Below are 21,873 nucleotides of genomic sequence, written 5' to 3' on the forward strand. Positions count from 1 at the left end.
TGAACATAACTGGTATCGAGATTATCAAATGATCGATTCTTGCTTTGCGAAACAACCATGTCAAGGAATGTAACCCCTTATGCTCTGAAACCCAACTATGGATCAAATTGACAAAATTTACAATTTCAAAATAACAGGAAACTTACAAAAATTATGGAATTTGGTATAAAACAGTCTCAAACTTTAATTCCCACCATCCATATCACACATCTAAATACTACCATTATACAATTGGATACAAACACTAAAAATAAGGGGGAGCTTGATATTCCAGACAAACACATTATAGCCATTAAGTTCTGTGGTCACTTTTCTCTAACAATTGAACATTCTCAAAAGGGGGTTCAAAGTTCAAGATAATTATTTATCACTACCGACTCAATGGAATGCTTAGTTCTGTACATTTTAGTCCTAAATTACATTGTAAAAAGAGCGAACTGGATGGATCATTTTAAAAGAGTTCTTTGGAGAGAAGTCACAAATTACAATTGTCCAGTGGCTAATTAATGAAATTGGCTTATTGTTATCAGGGAAAGATTTAAAATCCTGTTTTGATGATCAATAAGTACTTCAGAATTACAAAAGCCCATTCAAAAACACAAGTCAATGTCTTCCATTATTATATTGCTATAAAATATCCTCTTGGTCAGCTCATTTTGACCTGCATTGACCACAAAGTAGGGGAAATCAATTAATCCACCTTGCTTCAAATGCTTTGGGATCAATACACCTTCATACCATGTAAAACATGCAATTTTTAAACCAATTATTACATGTATTTATGTCAGCAATGCTGAGCAAAGATGGATTTTGTATTGATTTTCCCTGTAAGCCTGGACACACAAAACTTTCCTATGACATTGTAAGTTAATAATAAAAAATATTCACTAAGAACTACACACTGTACAAGAAAAAAAAAAGTTGCTCGCCGATCAGAAGACTTGTTGTTTCACACCGGGTGGTTCTTGTTATGCAAGTGTGAAAATCATGTTCACTCGGTTCTACAGCATCCAGTATTGAGGAATTACGAGCATGTGCATTAAATAAACAAAGGGTGCACAATTTTCCTCTTCAGAACAAAAACCACATACGACTAGCTACCGGTAACACAGTCACAAAGAATTCATGAGTTTTTCGGTTATCTTGAGTTTTCTAACAAATTGCGCCTGAGTGAAATGGAGACAAACTGGAGATCGGCTAACAGACTAAAAAAACTGAAGAAATTAGCCATGCAGCATTTATGTGGCCTTCTGTGATCCCTTCTTGCCGATGAGTGACTTGTGAATATGAGGGATGACACCTGGAGATGGAAACAAAAAAAAATAATGGAATTAGTAATCAATCAAAATGTACATAACAAAGCATGTGCTATGAAATATTAATATGCAAAAAAAAGCGTTTAAAAACAAAACCTGTGGCAAAATATAGTACATTCATGGCTTTAGAGTGACCCCATGTCTTGTGATTTTTTAATTTTTTATTTCAGTGCCAGTGTCCAAGACTATTGCTCAATTTGCTTTACATAAAAAATTTCTTTTAAAATTTACACTGGATGTTGTCATTTGTTCAAGTTATATTATGAAAACTTTGCAATAATTTCATCAAGTTATTTAGAAACATCTATAATTTTTTCATCTATAACATCAAAACAGTGTCTGTACTTCTAATAGCATTACGTGTCACAATAAAACGACTGAGAAATGAGATTAACGATGTTTGAAAGGCCATAGCATCATCGCGATATTCTTCACACATAAACTCATCTTTTAGCTATTAAATGATGTATTAACCAGCTCAATAGGTCAAGGGGTTGTGAAGTTACTGTATCTTATTGGTGACTATTCGTAAAAATGTAACACCGCCACCCTTTTTGCATGCCCACCTTATGACATACGACCATATGGAATTAAAAGATACATCATGGCTACCATAAAATGTAATTTTGTTGAGCGACGCTCGCATTTAAGCTTATAATCTTCAATTTATTGTCGGGGAAATTTGCAAGGAATAGCATTTTTCTCAAAAAGAACTACACACTGGTAACAAAAATTACGTATATCATGGGCAAGGAATCCAACTACTTCACTGAAATTTCAGTGATTCAAGACATAAATAATGTACCGCTTGTTGTGAAGTTCTAGTGTAGTAACAACTTTTGTTACAAGTGTCTTATTATTTTTTGAGAAAAAAATAAAATAGTAGCAAATCTATCAAGGGGTGTAGTACCACCAAACAATGGCTTTTAGGCCAAGTAAAAAAATTAACCATGTATATCGTCCGGGCTGTTTAAAAATCTGGCGAGGGAGGTTATTATTTGTTATTTTTCACCATTCATTTCTGTGTAAAATTGCAACTGCAAAGCATTTGTCAACACGCAAGATCATGGACCCCATAATATTTGTTATTTCCCCAAAGCCCTACCCCTATAATTAAAGACAGAGATAAATGCAACTTATCGCGTCCGATGTCACTGTCAATTACGATCCTTGATTGGTTTACACAGGTTAATCAGCGCGTAAAAGGAAGACCGATCTATCTGGTGCTGATCGGAGAAAAGGAATAGCAGCAAATGGCGAAAAAGTTCGTACTTTTACAAGGCAAAAGCAGCTTTTCTAGGGATTGTGGACATGGTGCCTTCACCAAAGAAAGTTTCTTACTATAAAGCCCTAACTTTTGAGATGGTTTGCATGTCGAAAAGGTGCAAAATCAACAATAAGGCGCCCAGTTATAAATCCGCGTTCAGCAAGTCATCATCACGACACTTGACGTCAGACGCGATAAATTGTATTTATCTTTGTCTTTCATTATAGCTTGAATAAAGTGTTTGCAATTGATGCGTTTATAAATGATAACCAAGAACTTCTAAACATGGTTTTTTCATCAATTTTGCAAACAAAGCAAATAGGAAAAATAACTGTTTAGCAATTGCAGTAGACTTGTACACGCAAGTCAATAAAATTTCCCATTCAATGCTAAACACAGCAATCATAACTACTCTTAGAAATGTTATCGTAAGCAATATTGTATGCAGCATGCACACAACTTAACACTTTGTAAGGTACTGAATAATTATTGCAGGCGCTATATAATTGTTCCTTTCAACATAATGCACGTTTAAGAAAATAAACTGAATAACACATGCCTAGTAGGGACGATATAGGCCTACATGTTATTTATTTTACTTGGCCTAAACTTTACATAAAGTGCACAAAACAAGTACTTACCACCGCCAGCAATGGTTGCCTTGATCAATGAATCCAACTCTTCATCCCCCCTGATGGCCAATTGCAGATGGCGAGGTGTGATACGCTTTACTTTAAGATCTTTGCTAGCATTACCTGCCAATTCTAATACCTGGGTAGTGAGAAAAGAAACAAAAATCAAATTATTCTCAAAATCAATTGATGGGGAAAACAGAATCCTAAAGGCCAGTTCATACCAACACATTTGCGATGCGTATATCATGTGTTGCTTTGTAGCACTGCATCGTACTGCAAACTTCTGCCTGGCGATATCGCAATAAAGTTAAATACATTTTAACTTGGGAATGCGACGAGTTGTGGTAAAAGTAATCGATACAGGGTTCGATTTAGAGGTGTTTTACATGCACAAATGCATGTAACTTTGGCTCTGTGCATGTAGAATTTTGTGTTATTCAGTCCATTTTGAGAGTTGTGCATGTAAATTTTATTTTCTAAATCGAACCCTGAATCTATATATCGGCATGGCAAAGCAACGTATCGCAAATGCTGTGGTATATGGTAGTATGAACGGACCTTTAGTGAGGTTCTGATTGGCCAATTGGAATCGCTGGTCAAGCTAGCAACATGTTATTGTTAACAAGTCCTTTAGCGGATTTATAGCTGACCGAGAATCCATTCTCGCAAAGATTCATCAACAAATTTGCAATCTAAATGGGTTCTTGTCAGCGATCGAATTGACGGTATCAAGATCGCAAAATGCGATGCAATTTCCAAAATGCATAGCTAAAAGTGCTATACTGCTATGCAAACATGTGTTTTGCATCTAGCACAAACTGCGATGCAAAAAATTGACTGAATTCGAACCCTGGTTCTTGTAAATATATCAGTTTATCATGCAAAGTTATATGGAAAAATTCAACTGGGAGAATCCGAATTGGTAATTCTAATACCAAATTATTCCACCATAAACACATGTTATCCCATGTCTCTCATACCCAAGGACTTCCAAGTTCAGGCATGGAAGAGATGGGATTCAAATTCATTTAAGTTTAACTTCAAATAATGAAGTCAAACTGCCATACATGTTTTGGGCTAGGCCAAAAAAAAACAATAACAAAGATTTCTACAAGTAGGGATTTCCCAACCCGATCACGTGACCGTTGGTCGACAGCATCATCACCCGTGTTGATTACACACACAGCAAAAATGGTCAAGGACTTTTCAATACTCGTTTTTTCTTTCTTTTGCATAATTTTTATTAATGAACAAAATAATTCAATCGTTCTACATTTCAAACAAGTACATATTAAGTGTTATTTATGTGAAGTTAGAATATTATTTTTATGTATATTAAGAGAGAAATCGCGAATTTAATTCGGCCCGGTGAGATCGAATTTCGCGTAAAATTGTGTATACAAAGAAAGCGGCACCGGATTATGAATCTTAGCATAGCGGTTGCTTATGACAAGGTCATGGTCGAGGTCAAATCGCCTCTCGCCTATTGGTGCAGGGGTATAACGGAACTAGCCAATCACTAGCTGACATTCCCAGCTATCCTACAAATTTTCCCGGGACCGATTTGACCAACTACAAGCCGATCTAGGTAAGTTTGGAATCTTTCTATTTTAATTTGAACGATAAAATATTTTTCAATTTTTCTCGGATAATTTATGCAAGTAGTTAGGTCTAATATGCATATCCATGCAAGGTTTCATGTCATGTAGGCCTCAAATAATGTAGCGAAATAGATTTTTCTACCCCTACCCAATACCGCATTAGCACGCAGAAATACTAGCACGCAGAAATCTACTGCTACCCTACACACTGCATGAGCGCTGGCCGTAGCTTGCTGTGCACTACGTTCACGGCATAATAGGGTTCCGCACAGCGCATAAACCGCCTCACATAGCTGCGTTCAGAACAAAGTTTGCCATACTTTACGTGTATATTTAGCCTTACCAGTCAATTTGATAAATGTCCGAACATGTAACGACATAATGATGTAGTGATTTTGTAAAACTACCCCATATTTCTGTGATTTTAATGGTCTGAAAGTGATCGATGTTTCAATGGGTTGTGTTTGTTTCGCTCACTGTGCATGAAGCGAAAGCGCGCTGTACAGCTGTTGTTTTTGAAGCTGCGCGGTGTTGCCAGATTGCGCACCCAATTTCCGTTGTGACGTGTTTCTTCCGTTAAGCTGCTGTATAATATCACGCCCAAAATCAGGTGGACGCACCCATTTGGGCGTAATATCAGGATAATGTTAGTGTAATATTCCGAGGCCAGCGTGGACGGCGATTTAAATTAATGTCATAATGAACAAAATAATCTTTTCCTGTAAATTCTATTTCAAAACTTATTTTATCAATACTTATTTCAAATAAATGAAGAATGTTTTAAAATCTTCTCTCTTTTTTTAATCATTGTTATTAAATATTATTTACTTATTATTATTATAATATAATTTTTTTTTTTTGGGGGTACCTGAACTTTTTGGATGGGATCTTGATCGGCGTAACGATCTACTTTAAAAAAATTAGGTCCGCTTCTGACTTTTGCACAAAAAAATAGATAAACAAATAAATGAATTAACTTTAATTTTGGGGTGAGGGCCTGACATTTTTGGGCAAGATTTTGTTTCGTTTATGGGTGGATGGGGTATGGAAAAAAACATAGAAAACTTCTGTAATTTTTTTTTACATTTTAATTTTTTGACATTCTCTAGGACCAACAACTTGTATGTGCCACAGTACATCCCTTTCCTAGTGCAGTTTCCAGCAGCCTCTCCATAACAGGTAAATATTTTACAAATTCTCTGTTTTCACATTTTATTATAATTTTTAGATAAAAATGGTTTCAGTAATTCAGGTAATAAAAAAAAAAAAAAAAACATAACATTGTATTTATTTTACATTCTACAGGGTCAACAACTTGTATGTGTCACAGTACATCAGTCCCTTCCTAGTGCAGTTTCCAGCAGCCTCTCCATAACAGGTAAATATTTTACAAATTCTCTGTTTTAACATTTTATTTTAATTTTTAGACAAAAATTGTTTCAGTAATTCAGGTAATGATAATAAAAAAAACAACACATAACATTGTATTTATTTTACATTCTACAGGGCCAACAACTTGTATGTGTCACAGTACATCAGTCCCTTCCTTAGTGCAGTTTCCAGCAGCCTCTCCAAAACAGTCTAAAGTTGATTGTCTAACTTGATGATGCAAGGGTGCGAATTCGGAAGCCATGATGAAAAGAATTCAGTACTTTGACCAAATATATGCAAATTAGTAGTTAATTATGCAAACTTTAAAGTGTAATATGTAACACTGGTCCTTATGAATTGAATAAATACTGTCAACACAAATCATTACAGTGCACAAGAAGTCAATCATTACTGATTCATAATCAAAATCTAACTAAACGGAGGCTAAAATGACTCGTTAATTGGAATAAATGGCTTGAATATGCAAATTAGAAGCAATTCGCCCCCATGCAAATTTGTTTTGATATTTCAGACCTATACTTTTAACTCCCATGCTTAAAGTAATCTCCCACATGCAAAAGCTACATTTGCACATCAAATTATACAATATAATTGACGAAATGTGGCTTTTAAGCCTCGGAATACATCAAAAAATGACCAAAATTGGCCAAAAATATGCAAATTAGCGGTAAATTATGCAAATTAAGATATGTGCACAACAGGCTTTGGCATTTGGGAAACAACTGAAGCTTACATTTGGGTATTAATTCCCTTTTATAGCTTTTTCTCCTTCAAATTATACAATATAATTGTCGAAATGTGGCTTTTAAGCCTCGGAATACATCAAAAATTGGCCAAAAATATGCAAATTAGCGGTAAATTATGCAAATTAAGATATGTGCACAACAGGCTTTGGCATTTGGGAAACAACTGAAGCTTACACTTGGGTATTAATTGCCTTTTATAGCTTTTTTCTCCTTCAAAATTGATTAAACATACACTTTTTCCCATCATTTACAGTGTTTTTATATGATTTAAATGGTGCCATTGCTTAAGTACATAGCCTATGGGAATGACCTTTGACCTCTGGTCTAATTAAGGCCAAAAAATATGAAAACTTTAACGAGCCGTAACTTTTGATCCCATGGGTCAATTTAAAAAAATAAAGTATCTTTGTAATCAGGAAGCCAGGCTGCATAATCTGAGCTGTGTTTCAACTCTTATTTCAGTGTTTTTAAAATTGACTGAAAAACCCTACTACAAGTAAATGCCATGAATTGGAAACGTATAAAATAAATCAAAATGAAAAATGTGGCTATTATTTAATTAACGTGTCGAGTGAAAACCAAATTGAGAAAAGACAAAGTCGAGAATGCATTGAAACTTGAGACATCGAGTTTGACCGCCAAGGGTACGGCGTCAACAGAAGCCGGGTTACAAATTTCGCGCCAAATCGGGTTCAAATACACACCTACATTGCCGCCAAAGAATACCCGATATTTCCACTTTCCTATCACCCAAACAAACCAAAAAAATGTCAAAAGATAGAATAAAATATTCTTTATCACGGTGACAATTTTTAAAATTAAAATTTTGATGGCAAAATATTTTTTCGTCGTGACCAAGCCAGGGTCACGTCAATTTTCATGAATGAAAACAATCATACAGCTGTTCGCGGTTTACTATGAAACGGTCCGTGGCATTTTGCCGATGTCCAAGCCTCACGACCTCGCAAAATTTATACAAAATTCCAATTTTTGTAGTACAGACATGACAGAGGAAAATATGACATAGTTTACTTACCTCAGCTGTCAAATATTCAAGAATAGCAGCAGAATATACAGCGGCTGTAGCACCTACTCGACCATGGCTTGTCGTTCTGTTTTTCAAGTGCCTGTGAATACGACCGACTGGGAACTGCAAAAGACGGCACAGAAAATGCGTTAAATTTTCTTGAAAACAATAATTGTCTCCGAAAACAAGCTTCTGAATGGTGACAAAATATTTAATACACATGGAGATGAGTTTTAACTTCGAAAAAGCAGCGTGGAAGACTGCAACAAGCGGCTATTTCTTACCTGTAATCCTGCCCTTGCAGATCGAGAAACTGCCTTCGCCTTTGCCTTTCCAGAGTCTTTACCTGCTTTACCACCTGCCTAAAATACGAGGAAAAATAAAATATCCTGTATTAATTCACAAAATGAATGCACAATAACGTAGGATAAACATTGAAGTTTCATGTGCACTAAAAAATACAGGCGGATGGGTAGATTTTATCGTATATTTTTCTAAATAGCAACCGGTAACCCTTACCATCTTTGTCTTCAGTTGTGTATTCAATAAACGATAAACCGCCAAGCCAAACCGACGCTTATAACATAAATAGCGCTGGATCACGTGATGCCTATTAGCCAATCCTAGCGTTGGTTTTGTCTATAATGAATATTCGGAAACTATCGGTGATTTCCGGAAGAAACCCATGAAAAGATGGCAGTACAGGAGCTCATTTCGTATGCATTATTCTTTTATTTCAAAACTTCGGGCAGAAAATATTAAAGAATAGTTTAATAGATAGGGAATTAGCATAACAAATTAAGTAACCGAGCGATGCATGAAAAAGAAGAGTACAGCAGGAACATTGATTTATTTTTTCTAGTGCTATAATTTAAAAAAATATCATAGGGGGCCTAAAATTACAAAATTTCCCAATTTTTTTCTAACAATAGGCCAGTGTAGGCCCCCTACTGTATAAATAGTAATATTATTCCATTATTTTACTATAGACCTATTATTCTATAAATTACACATTTTCATGTGCAAAATATTTATTTTTATTGACAGCGATCGAATATCAACATTTGCACTTGCACAGTATATCTTGTGGGACATGAGAGCACATCAGACATATCGAATTGTATTCTGATATCAAATAATTTTGACCTTTTGAAATTGGCGATATACCGTACACATTTTATGGCAAATTGTTAAAAATTTATATTTTTTTAATTTTCCATATTTAAAAGTCCTCGAAGTAAAATTTATAAATCAGTGGCGGTGCCAGGGATTTTTTCCGGGGGGTAGTGCATGATGTGAAAGAGGGAAAAAGGTCTATAGGTCCATGGATAGAACTTATTAAATTTAGTGTATCGTATGTAGCTGGGAAGAAAAGCCGACGATCATTTGAAATTTTGACCTTCCGTATTAAAGATAGGCCTCACATTTTTTCACAAAAGACCTAATTTTTTTATTAGATCTTTTGGAGAAAAAAAATGTAACATGAAAAGACAACATTGTCAAAATGATCGCCGGCTTTTCCTCCCAGCTACATATACTTTTTAAAGTAAATATTTATGATGATTTATAAATTTTACTTCGAGATATCCATTTTTAATAATTTGCCATAACATTTGTATTATCGCCAATTAAAAAAAAGTCACAATTATTTGATTATTTTGATATCAGGACATTCTTCTTCTTATTCAGAATGCAATTCGGTATGTTTGATGTGTTCTCAGGCCCCACAAAAAATACACTATTAGTGTTGCGATTTGGTAAGCTCTGGTAGTTCACGGCATCTTGCGAATGGTAGTCAGCTTTGGCAAAAATCGCATTGCTCGTTTCATAGCGAGTGTGTGAAAGAATTCAAATATCACAGATATACTTTTGTAGGTCCTGTGGTTCTTGAGTTATGTTGTAGGAGGCTGAAACACCTGCAACACTTACCGGTAGGCCTACATAAACGTACATAAATTAAGCAAGGTTTCAAAGTATATGGTCTGTAGAGTGAACTTTTGCAAAACATCAGTGTTGTTTTTGGGCCCACTTCTTTTTTGTACATCCTACCAAAAAAATTCTTGGGCCAAATTTTTTTAAAATTAATTTTTAAAAACTAGATAAAAATATCTAGGAGCCGTTTTTTCATTTTTTTGAATTTCGACCAACTTCGAGAAATTTGCACCAAAAATGGTCAAAAAATGCTGAATTTTCAAAAAAATCATAAAAAAGCCCGATTTTCGCCCAAATTTCAAATATTAAGTTGGTCAAAATTAAAAAAACAAAACAAAAAAAACGGCTCCTAGATATTTTTATCTAATTTTTAAAAATTAATAAAAAAACAAATTTTGGCCCAAGAATTTTTTTGGTATAGGATGTACGAAAAAGAAGTGGGCCAAAAAAACCCAGTTTTTTGGGATTTGGGGCCAAAAATGAGCATTTTTGGTCCAAATTTGACCTCACAGATGAACTTATCAAGTCTTTGCCCCCGGGTCTTTGCCATTCTAAATATGTATACTTTTATATACATTACACCAACAATTTAGCAGTTATGAGGCCCGAAAGTTTCCATAATTCCAGGGTCTGGTCAGGACCAAAATGAACATAGCGCCATCAGTTTTTATTTATCCGGAGAAAAAAATACAGAGATAGAGAGCGCTAAATACAACAATGTGTAATTCCAGGTGGTGTAATTCCACCTCACATAATCAGACTGTTGTGGCTAGAATACTTTGGTGTACACAATTTTCTTGAAGTAAAGTGAATCCTGCACCTTTTGGGTACAAAAGAAGTTTATGGTACAAATGCGAGCGAAGCGCTCGAAAATTTTTGGCATATTGAAGCTAAGGCTGGTGAAATCATACATAACTGGAATAAATGCTCACGAAGCGCGCAAAATTGTTTTTTTTTAAGGTTTAAATGACCAATATGAGGTCAATCATCCCCTTTAAAAATTTAAGACGAGATGGCAGGAGCCATAGGCCTATTTTGGTTATTCCTTCATGTAATTTTACACGAAATTAGGGTTAGGGTTAAGGTTAGGATTAGGGTTAGGATTAGCTTACACGAAATAATTACATGAAGGGTCGACCCAGATTTAACCACTGAACTAAAAACAAAACAGCCGTTATTGGAAATGAGTCAAGTTCAGGAAGTCAGTAAGCCCATTTATATTTCCGTATGTCTTGCGGTTCTTGAGTTAATTACGGCCGCCATTAAAACCTTTTATATTCTTCCCATAATTATAGTCCAGCATTTAAATATGATAGGGTTTTTATCTTGGTTTGAGGATATTGTTTGAGCCTGGTCCCATCAGGATCCAAGTGTGTCTCCACGCGGAATGACCGTTTAAACAAAGCAAAGTTTTGGGCGTTTTCCTTTCATGCCTTTACAGAGATGGCACTCAATTTCACTAAATAAAACCCTGAAACTGGTGAGAAAAACCTGAAAAGCACATGAATACAAGCCCAAAAGCCCCCAAAAGGGACCGAAAATAAATACCGTGGGAATTTGGGCTCACAAAAACTTGTATTCAGCTTAAATTTAAAACCTGAAAAATGGCATCTCTGCCTTTATTTAGCGAGAAAAATCATGCACCATGATGGGACGGGATCTCATTAATACCATTCCTCTTGTGTTGGCTTTGAGCGCAACCCCTCCGAAAGTATCCTATTAAAAAGTATTATTCTCTGGTTAACTTCAAAGGGCCAATCATTCGCTTAAAAACTCACTTCACCAGGAAAGTTGAGAAACTTTCCTGCCCACTAATGATGGAACTACATTGGAACTGTTCATTTTTTTGATCTCCATCTTTTTTCTCTCCATTGCTCATTCACTTCAATACAAAAGGACACACAGCACTACAATATTGACATTTTGCACATGTTAATAATATTTATTTCAATCTCTTTTCATCACAATTCAATACACGCAAAAAAAGTGGAAATGATTGTTTTCAAAAAGTTTAATATAAACATAACAAACATCAGAATACAAAACAAAATACTGATTGGTTGAATATTAAGTTGTGAACAGAGTTATGGGATACAATTCCTTCAATTTAGCAGCACCATGAATTCCATATATCATTATCAATGACTCAAAGTACTTTGAAATTCAACTAACTGAAGGTCCGTTCATACTACGCTGCAACTTGTTTGCGGTGCAGTGCGTTGCCGCACCGTACTGCAAATTACTGCATTGCGGTATCGCAATTTAGTTAAATACATTTCAAGTTAGTTAACTTAAATACATTTCAAGTTGGAAATGCGACAAGTTGCGACAAAAAGTAATCGATATATCAGCAACGCAATGCACCGCAAAGCAATTGCGGCGTAGTATGAATGGACCGTAATTCATGAGTGAATTGCATCACATTTACAAACTTCCCAAAATGCCCAAGGTTGATACAAAATATGAACTTTTATGTTTAATTACTAAAGTTACTTGATGTTGTTGAAATGTTAACCCATTTGATGAGTCAAGTCAAGTTTCCATGTTTAAAATTGTTTCAAGTAAAAACACATATCCCTTATTATATAAATTTAAACTAAAATGTTAAAAAATGCAGTAAATGTTTTTGAAGTTTTACAAAAATGTAGCAAGATATTTACTTTCTCCTTTTCAGGAAGTATACCATAAATACTGAAAATGTCAAGAACAATACATTGGTAGTGTCAAAATCAACACAATCAGGGTTGCCAAACCCACCCAATTGGGCGATTTTTGAAGACATTCATGCAACGTTTAACAATGTTCCGGCCCATAGAAACCAATGGTAAGGAAACAAATTGGGTGACTTTTCAACATTTGCTCCTACAACCTTCAGTAGTTTCCTATCCCATAGAAACCAGTGGTTTTAAAGAGAAAAATTGGATGACTTCTTGATTATTTGACCCACGATTTGGGCTAAAAATTTATGGCAACCCTGAATATAATGTTGATAATCAAACACGTAATAAAACAATACCTAATTAGTAAATCATGATCTGATGTTTATACTAAATGCCCTTCAGTTTTTTGTTTGACTTTCTGTTCTAAAATTTAAGGCCAAAGTAAATTATGCCTAATACTTGGTGGACTCAGTGCAACAATGTCTCATCTCCATTTAGTCACATCATGGAAGTACTAGTACTTCCATGGTCACATGCCTCGCTTTAATGTGTGTAGGAACATGAAATACTACATACAGCAACTTGGGCATGAATAGAGATAGGCGTACCATAAGGCTATGTTATGTAGGTATTGGTTTTTAGTGGCCTGTGGTTTTACGGTAAGAAATGGCCAAAATCTTATTTTAAGAAAAAAATGGAGACCAGGCAATAATTGCACAGAGCCCAAGACTTGTTATTGCACATAAAAATTGCAGAAATACTCTCAAAACACAGAATACATCAATACACAAAATGAATTACGATGATCAAGTATTTAAAGTAAAACTTAACACATCTAATCTTCAGATCTCATGTTCAATTTTAACACTCGAACAAAACAGTAGTTCATAACTGGTGATGGTTCATGTATTAATTTACTAATTTCATAATGTAGCCCAGCTACACTTTGAGCTTAAAAAAAGAAAGTTAGGAAAAAACATTGTTTTTCAGTTTCAGTTTCAGTTTCAACTTGAACACAAACATATACAATACATGTACCTCAGCTCTGCTGAAGACATTTGACTCACATGCATTGCATCAGTGGAATAATGCGTGCAAGTGCTTGTTGTTCATATTAAAAATCATATTGCTCATTCTGATAATAATATTCACCATGCATACTGTTTATCACTGTCAATTACACTGCCATTGTTTCAAGTTATTACCAGGTCCTTGTGATTGTGAATACAATACATGATATTTATAACCGCCAGGCACCATATCCAGGGTAGCCTAAACCATCACATGACATATGGCACGATCTTTAAACTGCATCCTGTTGAATCATACTGATCTGTTTTTGCGAAAATCTTGTTGCCAATTAGGGAACAACCCCTTAAATTTAGTGCTTCCACTTTTAAGCATTCAATTAATGTACGCCCTGTAATACTAGGTATACTTTAACGGGAACATCACAAAAGTAAAGTGTGTGGCACATTAAAAATCAAGCAACAAGTTAAAAAATTCACCAGTTTGCACAAAAATTAACATGTTAAGGCCTATATTAATCAGCATACCATAGTGTCACAAGACTTGCATGACAATCTCTTACACAGATTGACAGTGCAGTGTTGACTAAAAAGTACAGCTTGGCAAGTAGGTGTTAACCTGACGTGTGAAAGAACCTGCAATGTCAGCTGATAGCCCTGTGAAAATTTGTCAGGTGTGAAATTGCCAACTTGCCATTATCAAAATTACTGGGGGCAAGAAAAAATAATTGTATAGCATAATTTAGAATATATTTTGCACTGAAGTCCTCATTTACTTGACCTCATACAGAACAGGAAATTACAGGGACCTGGCATGATGATCGAAATTTAAAAATATTTATACCAGAATTATGGCTTATACAGCACTAGATACACCATACAAAATGCCCCACAATATTGTGGATTCTTGCAAGATGATACAAAATTAAACCCCAATTGTCTGATATTGCCTGTATACTGATCAATAATTGCAAAAAAATTACCACCAAATGTAACCACTGGTCTGTTTTAAATAACAAAGAATGATGCAATACCAATTCAGGTCACTGGAGTGTGTCCTTTCAACAAACCAGCTGATTATGTACACTGAGCGCAAACAACACCTACATTGTATAATATTTGGTTTAACTTTTATGGGCGAATATTTATTTGTGAGGTCATTGCGTGCAAAATGCAAGTTAAACATTTTAAAAGTTCCTTGACTTCTTTTGTTCTTTTAAGAAATTTAGTAAATATTACACTGATTTTTAAAATTCACACCTAGGTGTACGGGCATTAGGGGGGGATCTACTTCACACATGGAACATATTGAAGAGTTATTTCTGCAAACACATAAATGACAATTGACAAAGAAAAACATCCAAGTTTTCATGTTCATCTTTTCTGGAAGCACCTGGAATTTACCATACCTAGCCTGGTTAAAAGGTCGCTGGCAACAAAAATGTCTAAATTAACATTGAAAACAATACAAAAATTGAAAACTTTAGTGTCCCAAATCAGTGATATCACAGATCTGAGAAACAAATTCATACAATATTATACATGATCGGACACATGATCATGTACTTGGAATAGCACCAATATAAATATGTAGAAACTATATAGTTTTAAAAAATTGACAGGGGACAACAGAATAGCATGGTCTTTTTTTGAACATTAAATTGTGTTATTTTAATTTTTAGTCTTACAGGCACATGGACCTATATGATTCAATACCAAATTTCCAAACAGCTTTCACCATGACAATTTAAGAATTTGTAAAAGACCATGCTACTTTTTCCAGTTCCCCACAACAACCATCATGTTTAGACTTGGTCTTTGGCACACACTATCAAAAGTCAGATGCACTAGTTAAAAAAAAAAGTGCAGTTCCGATGCTATAATGACACTTCTCGTATCGTGATTCTGCTCTCGTCATCACTTCGGTAAAGTTTTCTCTTGATAAGCTTATAGCCTTGTTTAACAGTTGTTGGTGCCTCGTAAGAGTTCCGGAGATATGATTGCAATTTGGAAACCAGCCACCTTGGCGTGTCTTTAGTAAGAACTAATGTGATTTCAAAAGTTGTGACAGTGTATGGATCCAGTTCCACTTTGCCCATTCTTTGACATAAATTTCCATCTTCCATAACAAACTCCATGATGCATCCTCTGACACCACAAGGCTCGTCTTTTGACATGAGCAAAATGTCCGCTGCTATTCTGTCCGTAAGTCCGCAAGGTACTAAAACTTTACTTGTTGTAAGTTCTTTGTCACGGGCATTCTTCAAGCCTTCTACTATCAGATTGGAGATAAATGGCCCAAGGTTTGTATCTTGACTCTCTCCTTCTTGTTGTTGTTCAGCATCTGTAGCAGAAAAAAAAGAGAGAAAATACCATGATTAGAAATATTTTCACTTGAAAGCATAACATCGAATTTCAAACAGCATTGATCATATAGGTTCAATTTCAAATCCTGTATGGTCAGTGAATTATTTTCACTGGTTGCCATGTCTATGCGAAGACAAGTCGGGGTCAAGAGCCAGAAAGCCATAACTCACTAAGGATTCTTTTGTGAGTTAAGTCTTTCTGGTTCTCAACCATCGACTAGTGTTAAAAAACCCTTTCTCGTATATTTTATTTCCATGCACACAGCTAAACTTTATTTCTCCAGCATTGATCATGTATTCAATGCCACTGGTTTTCAATGGTACAACTTCAAACCACCAATACATCAATATTGGTTTAAAAATAAAATAAGACCATCGAAAAAATTGACCAGCCAGCCAGAATTCAATAGCCACAGCATTCATACACTAGTAGTAAATGAGTCCTTGATTAACAATAACATATTGAACATACATATGCCTATTTCAAAATAAAGGATCCATAATACTTATTAATAAGTCTGGTTTAACCATGAAATGACCAGCAACAATAGAAGTTACTCAGTGGTCAATAACATACAGGAAACAGGCAGTGGTTCAAGTGGTTCTTATTTTAGCGCATAAATTCTTTGAAAGGATGAATTCAATTTATAATGGTTGAGGCAGGGGCTTCAAACAAGTTGCAACATTGACCATTTAAACAGTTTATTTTACTGTATTCAAAAAGGATATGCATACAGAGGAATTAATGTTTTCTCAAGTAATCTGTAGCGTAAATTAAGTCTAACGTTTATCACGTAAGCCACACAACACAGTTTTTACTTTTCAGGTTGCAACATTGGCTATTTAAGGTGGCTGTGTACTCTCAGACATGCATGTAGTAAAAGTGCAATAACTTTGTAATTATTCGCATAAAACATATAAAAGTATACATTTTTATGAAGGCAAGACATCAATAAATCTTAATATAAATACAGATTTGGGGTAAAAACAACAATTTTGAAGAAAGTCACAAAAAAGTGAGTTTTTGGCAATATTTGTTAGGTACATCATAACCAAAAAACACTCTTTCCAAAATATTTTATTTTGTTTTAGCTCAATCTTGAGGCTCCATTCAAAAAACGGTTTTTTATTTTTTGATATTGGCCTTATTTTTTGAGATATTGACCATATAAGGCATCAAAATGAACTTTTTAAAATTCAAAACGCATATTTGCACAAAATGATGCCCAAAATCGGAAATAGACCAAAATAAAAAAAAATGAGAAAACCGTTTCTTGAGTCGATCATGCTTTTTACGATGATCATATTTGCTTACCTATAGATGCTGTATTTATTGAGTTATCGTGTACCTAAATCGTCATTTTACCGAGAAAAATGAACATTGAAATAATGGCCGTTGAAGTTTAAAGTGGTCACATTTGCACTTTCGTCGAATCTCACAGGAGAATGCGACAGTTTTCGTTTTGTAACTTATATTACGTGAACATCGGGTAAATCCACAGCCCCTTGAGAAGTTTGAGCGAAATCCATTCATAACTTGATATTTAAATCGGGGAAAGAACTTGAAAAACCCACATTTTATCAGCTAAAAGCGGAGCCATTTGACCACTAGGTTTTTGTGAAATCAGTGCTTCCGTGGTGTTTCCATAAGATGCGGCGCATGCAGATAAGCGTCGCGTATCGTCAGCGTATTTGTGCGTTAACAAATTGCGCGATACATAACGCGATGAGTTGTTCTTGTGGCGTGTACCTTGCTGGTACAACAAAGATTTTCTTTCCTTTTCAATTTCAAACACGAGTGGAATAGTGAAATAAAATCCTTAAAATATTGCAGTTGGAGTTTACAAATCTGGATTTTCATTCCTTGTATTTATAAAAACATAACAAGGTACTGTAGGTACAAACATATCATAAAAACTCAATTTTGAGAAAGAAACAATGGCTAGAGTACACAGCCGCGTTAAACATTTTAGTTATTCAAAAAGGATATGCAGGGGAATTAATGTTTTCTCAAGTAATCTGTAGCCTAATTGTTAGTCATGTTTATCACGTAAGCCATGACACTGTTTTTACTTTTTTAGGTCACTTGTAAATTTTAAAAAACAAGACAAAAAGTGAATAATGTTACCATCAGAAACAATCCTCTTTTGGGGGCGAATCTAGTAAAATGCTAAATTTTTGGTGGTTGGTACCTGGGTTGGTATTGATAAATGTTTGATGTTCTCCTTTTCCACTCAACCTCTTGAATAAATCAACACAAGGGATGCATTTAAGCCTCGCTGTCAACATTTCTTGGAATCGAGCACCCACAAGCCTCTTTCTACTTAAAATTCAATAGCCAGCTTTGCTTGTCACACACTACACCATGTTAAACAGCAGGGAAATGCGTCATGTGATGTGCTTGCCTGGAAAATACCAAGGGTCAGGAGCAGCCAATGATAGCAGCCCAGCAACAAAGCGGAGTGTTGAGCGCTTGAGTTGAGCTGAGCACATTAATAATAGAACACATTATGCGAAGCTATTTTTTCATTCAGAAACAGCTGATACTAGAATCTTCTATTTATATGTTAATTTGTGTTTAACAGTTTTTTATTTAATTTATCATCTTTTGTGGTGATTTTTTTTCAAGCTAATTTCCTTAAATACTTTTATTTTAGTAAAGAGTTCTTTTTTCACTGCACAAAATATTTCTTTCATAATGCTTACATTACATGTACATGTGAGGAGACTGGCAAAATGTTTATTATCAATATTAATGTTAGTATAGGAGCTGTGTTCAAAGATTCTTGCAGCCAGTTTGCACACAGTACATTGTATGCACTTTGATCTGAAACCAGTTTGCAGTGGATCCCATGGGCCAAAAGTTCGCCGATTCCCATGGCAACTCACCCACCCATAGTCAGTACACCAAAACAATATTATTGCTTAGGCGTATATTTGGTAAAATTGTGGATCCTTGTTTTGCACAATATCCTTTCAATTTGGTTAAAACTTGTGCGTCACAGGTAACAGCATAAACTCCACAATAGCAGTTTGGGAGGGTTGTCACAAACAACATTTCACAATGGTACAAAGTCAGTGGAGCGTCATTGTGTGACTCACTCTCAATAGGCATAGAAATCCCGTGACTGAAATCAGGTGTGTTGGTTTTTTTTCCCACAAGCTTTGGTTTTTGTGCCAGAATTTTCTATGGCGCCAAATTTCAACCCATATATGGTATGACAGAAAATTAATGTTGACAAAAAATGACGGGAGGGACAGTTGCGTATTTTATCACATAAGAAAAATTATATTTTAAAAGAAAACTCTATTTGGATTTTGATTGTTATTTTGTCACTACTTCGACCGTTTGCCAATTGTGTAATTTATTGATTATGAATTGATTGGTGCATGAATGTAAATGATCACATGTCTGTCACAACATGATGCATGCATGATGTTCTGAAACATTGTCCCCCTTATTTTAGCAAGCGTGTATGTAGCAACCACCTCAACGATTGGAACTGTGCACAATTGCGTAAAGTGATCAAACCCACCCCCCCCCTTTTAAACGTCAGCTGGTACAGCTCAGTTTTATTATTTTCTTTACTCTGCCGATTTACATTGTATCAATGTATGTGTTTTATATTTCAATATATTTTGACATTTTGGCAATCTGTCACTTGGTCCAAGGGCAATATTGGCTCTCTACCAAAAGATGGATGATGAGCTGATGACATGTCATGCATGTGTACTTGTGTAGTAAAATCATTCATGGGACAAACAAAATCGGAATGCAATAAATACATTTAAATAATGCTTTTATACACAATGCCAAGCTGACTAGAACTTCTGAGACGGAAGTCCCATGATCCATTTGATAGATCTTGATCCAATTTATATTTCAAAGATTTTTTACTGAATTTTTATTTTAAGTTAAATTACGCTGTCATTCATTTTAGCGAGTGTTCATAAGTACACAGCCTAAAATTGTGGTTCACTTTATACACAATACCTAACATTTTTTTTTCTATATTTTTCAGAATTTCATGATTTTGAAAATAAAAATGAATTTGCTGTTTCAGCTGAAGAAAAACTATTCACACAGGCTTCGAGACATAACATTTATTTTACCCTAAATTTATTGCACTTTGAAAACTTTTGGACCGTATGTACTTATTGTACTATTGATTAACTTATTTGAAGACTTTTAATAGTGTACACATAGTCGATATAGTCCTTACATAGTAGTATTGTAATTTGTATAATAAATTATCATACTTTAAATTTAACTAAGGTCAAAGAAATTAGTTACATTTCATGATTTTAGTAGTTAAATTCATCTTTCAAGTCCACCCAGGGTCCATCTTGTTAAACTAATATAAGTTCAATTTTATTAATCATTTGTACTCTAGGATGATTTTTTTAAAATCTGTATTTTAAGTTAAAATCTGCATTGACAACGAGTCGGTTTGCTCAATCATAGTCAATGCAATTTAAATAGGTAAGCTTAAAATGTCAAAATCACAAACATAATAAAATTTAACTTGCAGTTAATTGCACAAACAAAGGTGTTATTCTTCATTAAATCATTTAAACAAAATACTTCAAGTCCATTATTACACTTAATATCATGAACAATGGAAGAAAGAACTTTCGCAAGAGCATGAGAGGCAATCGATTTCGCAATTTTAGACAAAGTAAGAAATCGGAACAAGTGAAATTGAATTGCGAAATTCCTTCGCACAGTCAGATCCTTACCGTTATTTGTTTGGTTCCGTCGATATGACTCAATATAAGGTGCAGAAACCCTTGTATAGCCTAGATTTTCTCTTCTTTGGTCGTACTTCATCATGAAGTTGTGTAAAACTGTTTCAATTCCAACGTTTGGTTTGGTATAGAAGCAGGTTTCAGAGTTTGAGTTCAACATTTGAGACATTGAAGATATTGAAACAGCTGATCTCCCGTCAGCTGATCACGTCCGAACTTGTCAGGTTCTGTTGCTGCTACAAAAACTACGCAGAAATACGGCAAAATGTGCCGAAAAAACGTCGTAATCACAAAACTTCGGTAAAATATAAACTGCAGAGTCTTGATTGATGATAGATGATTATTGCACTGCAAAAATGATGAAAGTTACTGGCCAAATTAGAGGTTTTTTGAGCAGATTTTCCACTATCCGTACAGCTGACGCTTCAGTCAATCTTGCCCAACAACAAAGTCACACAGATTGCTCTGTTTTTATATTCCTGTATATGCCCATGCGCAGCATGATGAAACAATTCAATCAATTATCCCTTATATGGTAAATAAGGCGGAGTAAGTAAAAATTAACATAAAATGGTAGTATCTGACCAATCAGCGAGCGGGATTTTGGAGGCTCGTCATTGACCTGACCTAGGTCAGTGAACGTTTTAACGAATTAGCGAACTCAATTTAGTTGCTGGCTCTCTTGCGAAAGGTTAAGGTACCACTGCCTGCTGCCTAATAACGTTGAAAATAAAGACCTTCAGAAACAATAGAATACGAGGCCACTACAAATAATTAATTGTTTGATTGTCGTCCGAATTAATGAGGCGAGGAGGAGATTTTATTTCTTCAGTGTTGCCTTTTTTCAATGTATTTTTTTTCTTTTCCTGTTTTTTTTTCAATGTAAAAAGTGATACCCAGCATACCCTGAACAATAAACCCCCTGACAGCCACAGGAATAGAGTAAATCCTTGTCCTGAACTTTTCTCTAATTTTTCTAAAGATTTCAAGTCTAAATTTTTTTAAATCTAAATAATAATAATAATAATAATAATAATAATAATAAAAAAAAACCACAATCGGACTACTATCCCATAAGTTGAGGCTGCCTGATGATAAATATAACAGGCCTAATTAATTGTTTAAAAAGACAACCAATTAAGAACACTGAAAAA

At 34.8% G+C, this 21,873-nt stretch overlaps 2 protein-coding genes and 1 long non-coding RNA gene across 3 annotated transcripts; 1 reads left to right on the plus strand and 2 right to left on the minus strand.

Annotated features, from left to right (window-relative positions):
* Positions 1-151: 151 nt before the first annotated feature.
* LOC140171568 (histone H2A.V) lies at positions 152-8,632 on the minus strand. Its single transcript, XM_072194843.1, has 5 exons — positions 8,504-8,632; positions 8,269-8,346; positions 7,994-8,107; positions 3,225-3,354; positions 152-1,300 (listed from the first exon to the last, which is right to left on the minus strand). Exons 1-5 carry the CDS (start codon positions 8,504-8,506, stop codon positions 1,239-1,241), a joined length of 387 nt encoding a protein of 128 aa, XP_072050944.1. The 5' UTR covers positions 8,507-8,632; the 3' UTR covers positions 152-1,238.
* LOC140172210 (uncharacterized) lies at positions 4,720-6,437 on the plus strand. The gene is made up of 4 exons (XR_011861702.1): positions 4,720-4,806; positions 5,929-5,998; positions 6,125-6,197; positions 6,326-6,437. It is a non-coding gene; the product is annotated as an uncharacterized lncRNA (long non-coding RNA).
* A 5,660-nt stretch (positions 8,633-14,292) lies between the features above and the next one.
* Positions 14,293-21,183, minus strand: LOC140171569 (DNA damage-inducible transcript 4-like protein). Its single transcript, XM_072194844.1, has 2 exons — positions 20,711-21,183; positions 14,293-15,948 (listed from the first exon to the last, which is right to left on the minus strand). The coding sequence occupies exons 1-2, from the start codon at positions 20,886-20,888 to the stop codon at positions 15,482-15,484; spliced, it is 645 nt and encodes a 214-aa protein (XP_072050945.1). The 5' UTR covers positions 20,889-21,183; the 3' UTR covers positions 14,293-15,481.
* Positions 21,184-21,873: the final 690 nt, after the last annotated feature.

This window comes from Amphiura filiformis, chromosome 15 (assembly GCF_039555335.1).
Source record: "Amphiura filiformis chromosome 15, Afil_fr2py, whole genome shotgun sequence".
In the NCBI taxonomy this organism is placed as follows: domain Eukaryota; kingdom Metazoa; phylum Echinodermata; class Ophiuroidea; order Amphilepidida; family Amphiuridae; genus Amphiura; species Amphiura filiformis.

Coding starts and splice junctions, on each gene's coding strand:
- LOC140171569 (XM_072194844.1), bottom strand. CDS start 20,888: ATGTCTCAAATGTTGAACTCAAACTCTGAAACCTGCTTCTATACCAAA. Junction 15,949..20,710: donor ACGGAACCAAACAAATAACG/GTAAGGATCTGA, acceptor TTTCTGCTACAG/ATGCTGAACAACAACAAGAA.
- LOC140171568 (XM_072194843.1), bottom strand. Junction 8,108..8,268: donor CTGCAAGGGCAGGATTACAG/GTAAGAAATAGC, acceptor CGTCTTTTGCAG/TTCCCAGTCGGTCGTATTCA. Junction 3,355..7,993: donor TTGAATATTTGACAGCTGAG/GTAAGTAAACTA, acceptor CTCACTACCCAG/GTATTAGAATTGGCAGGTAA.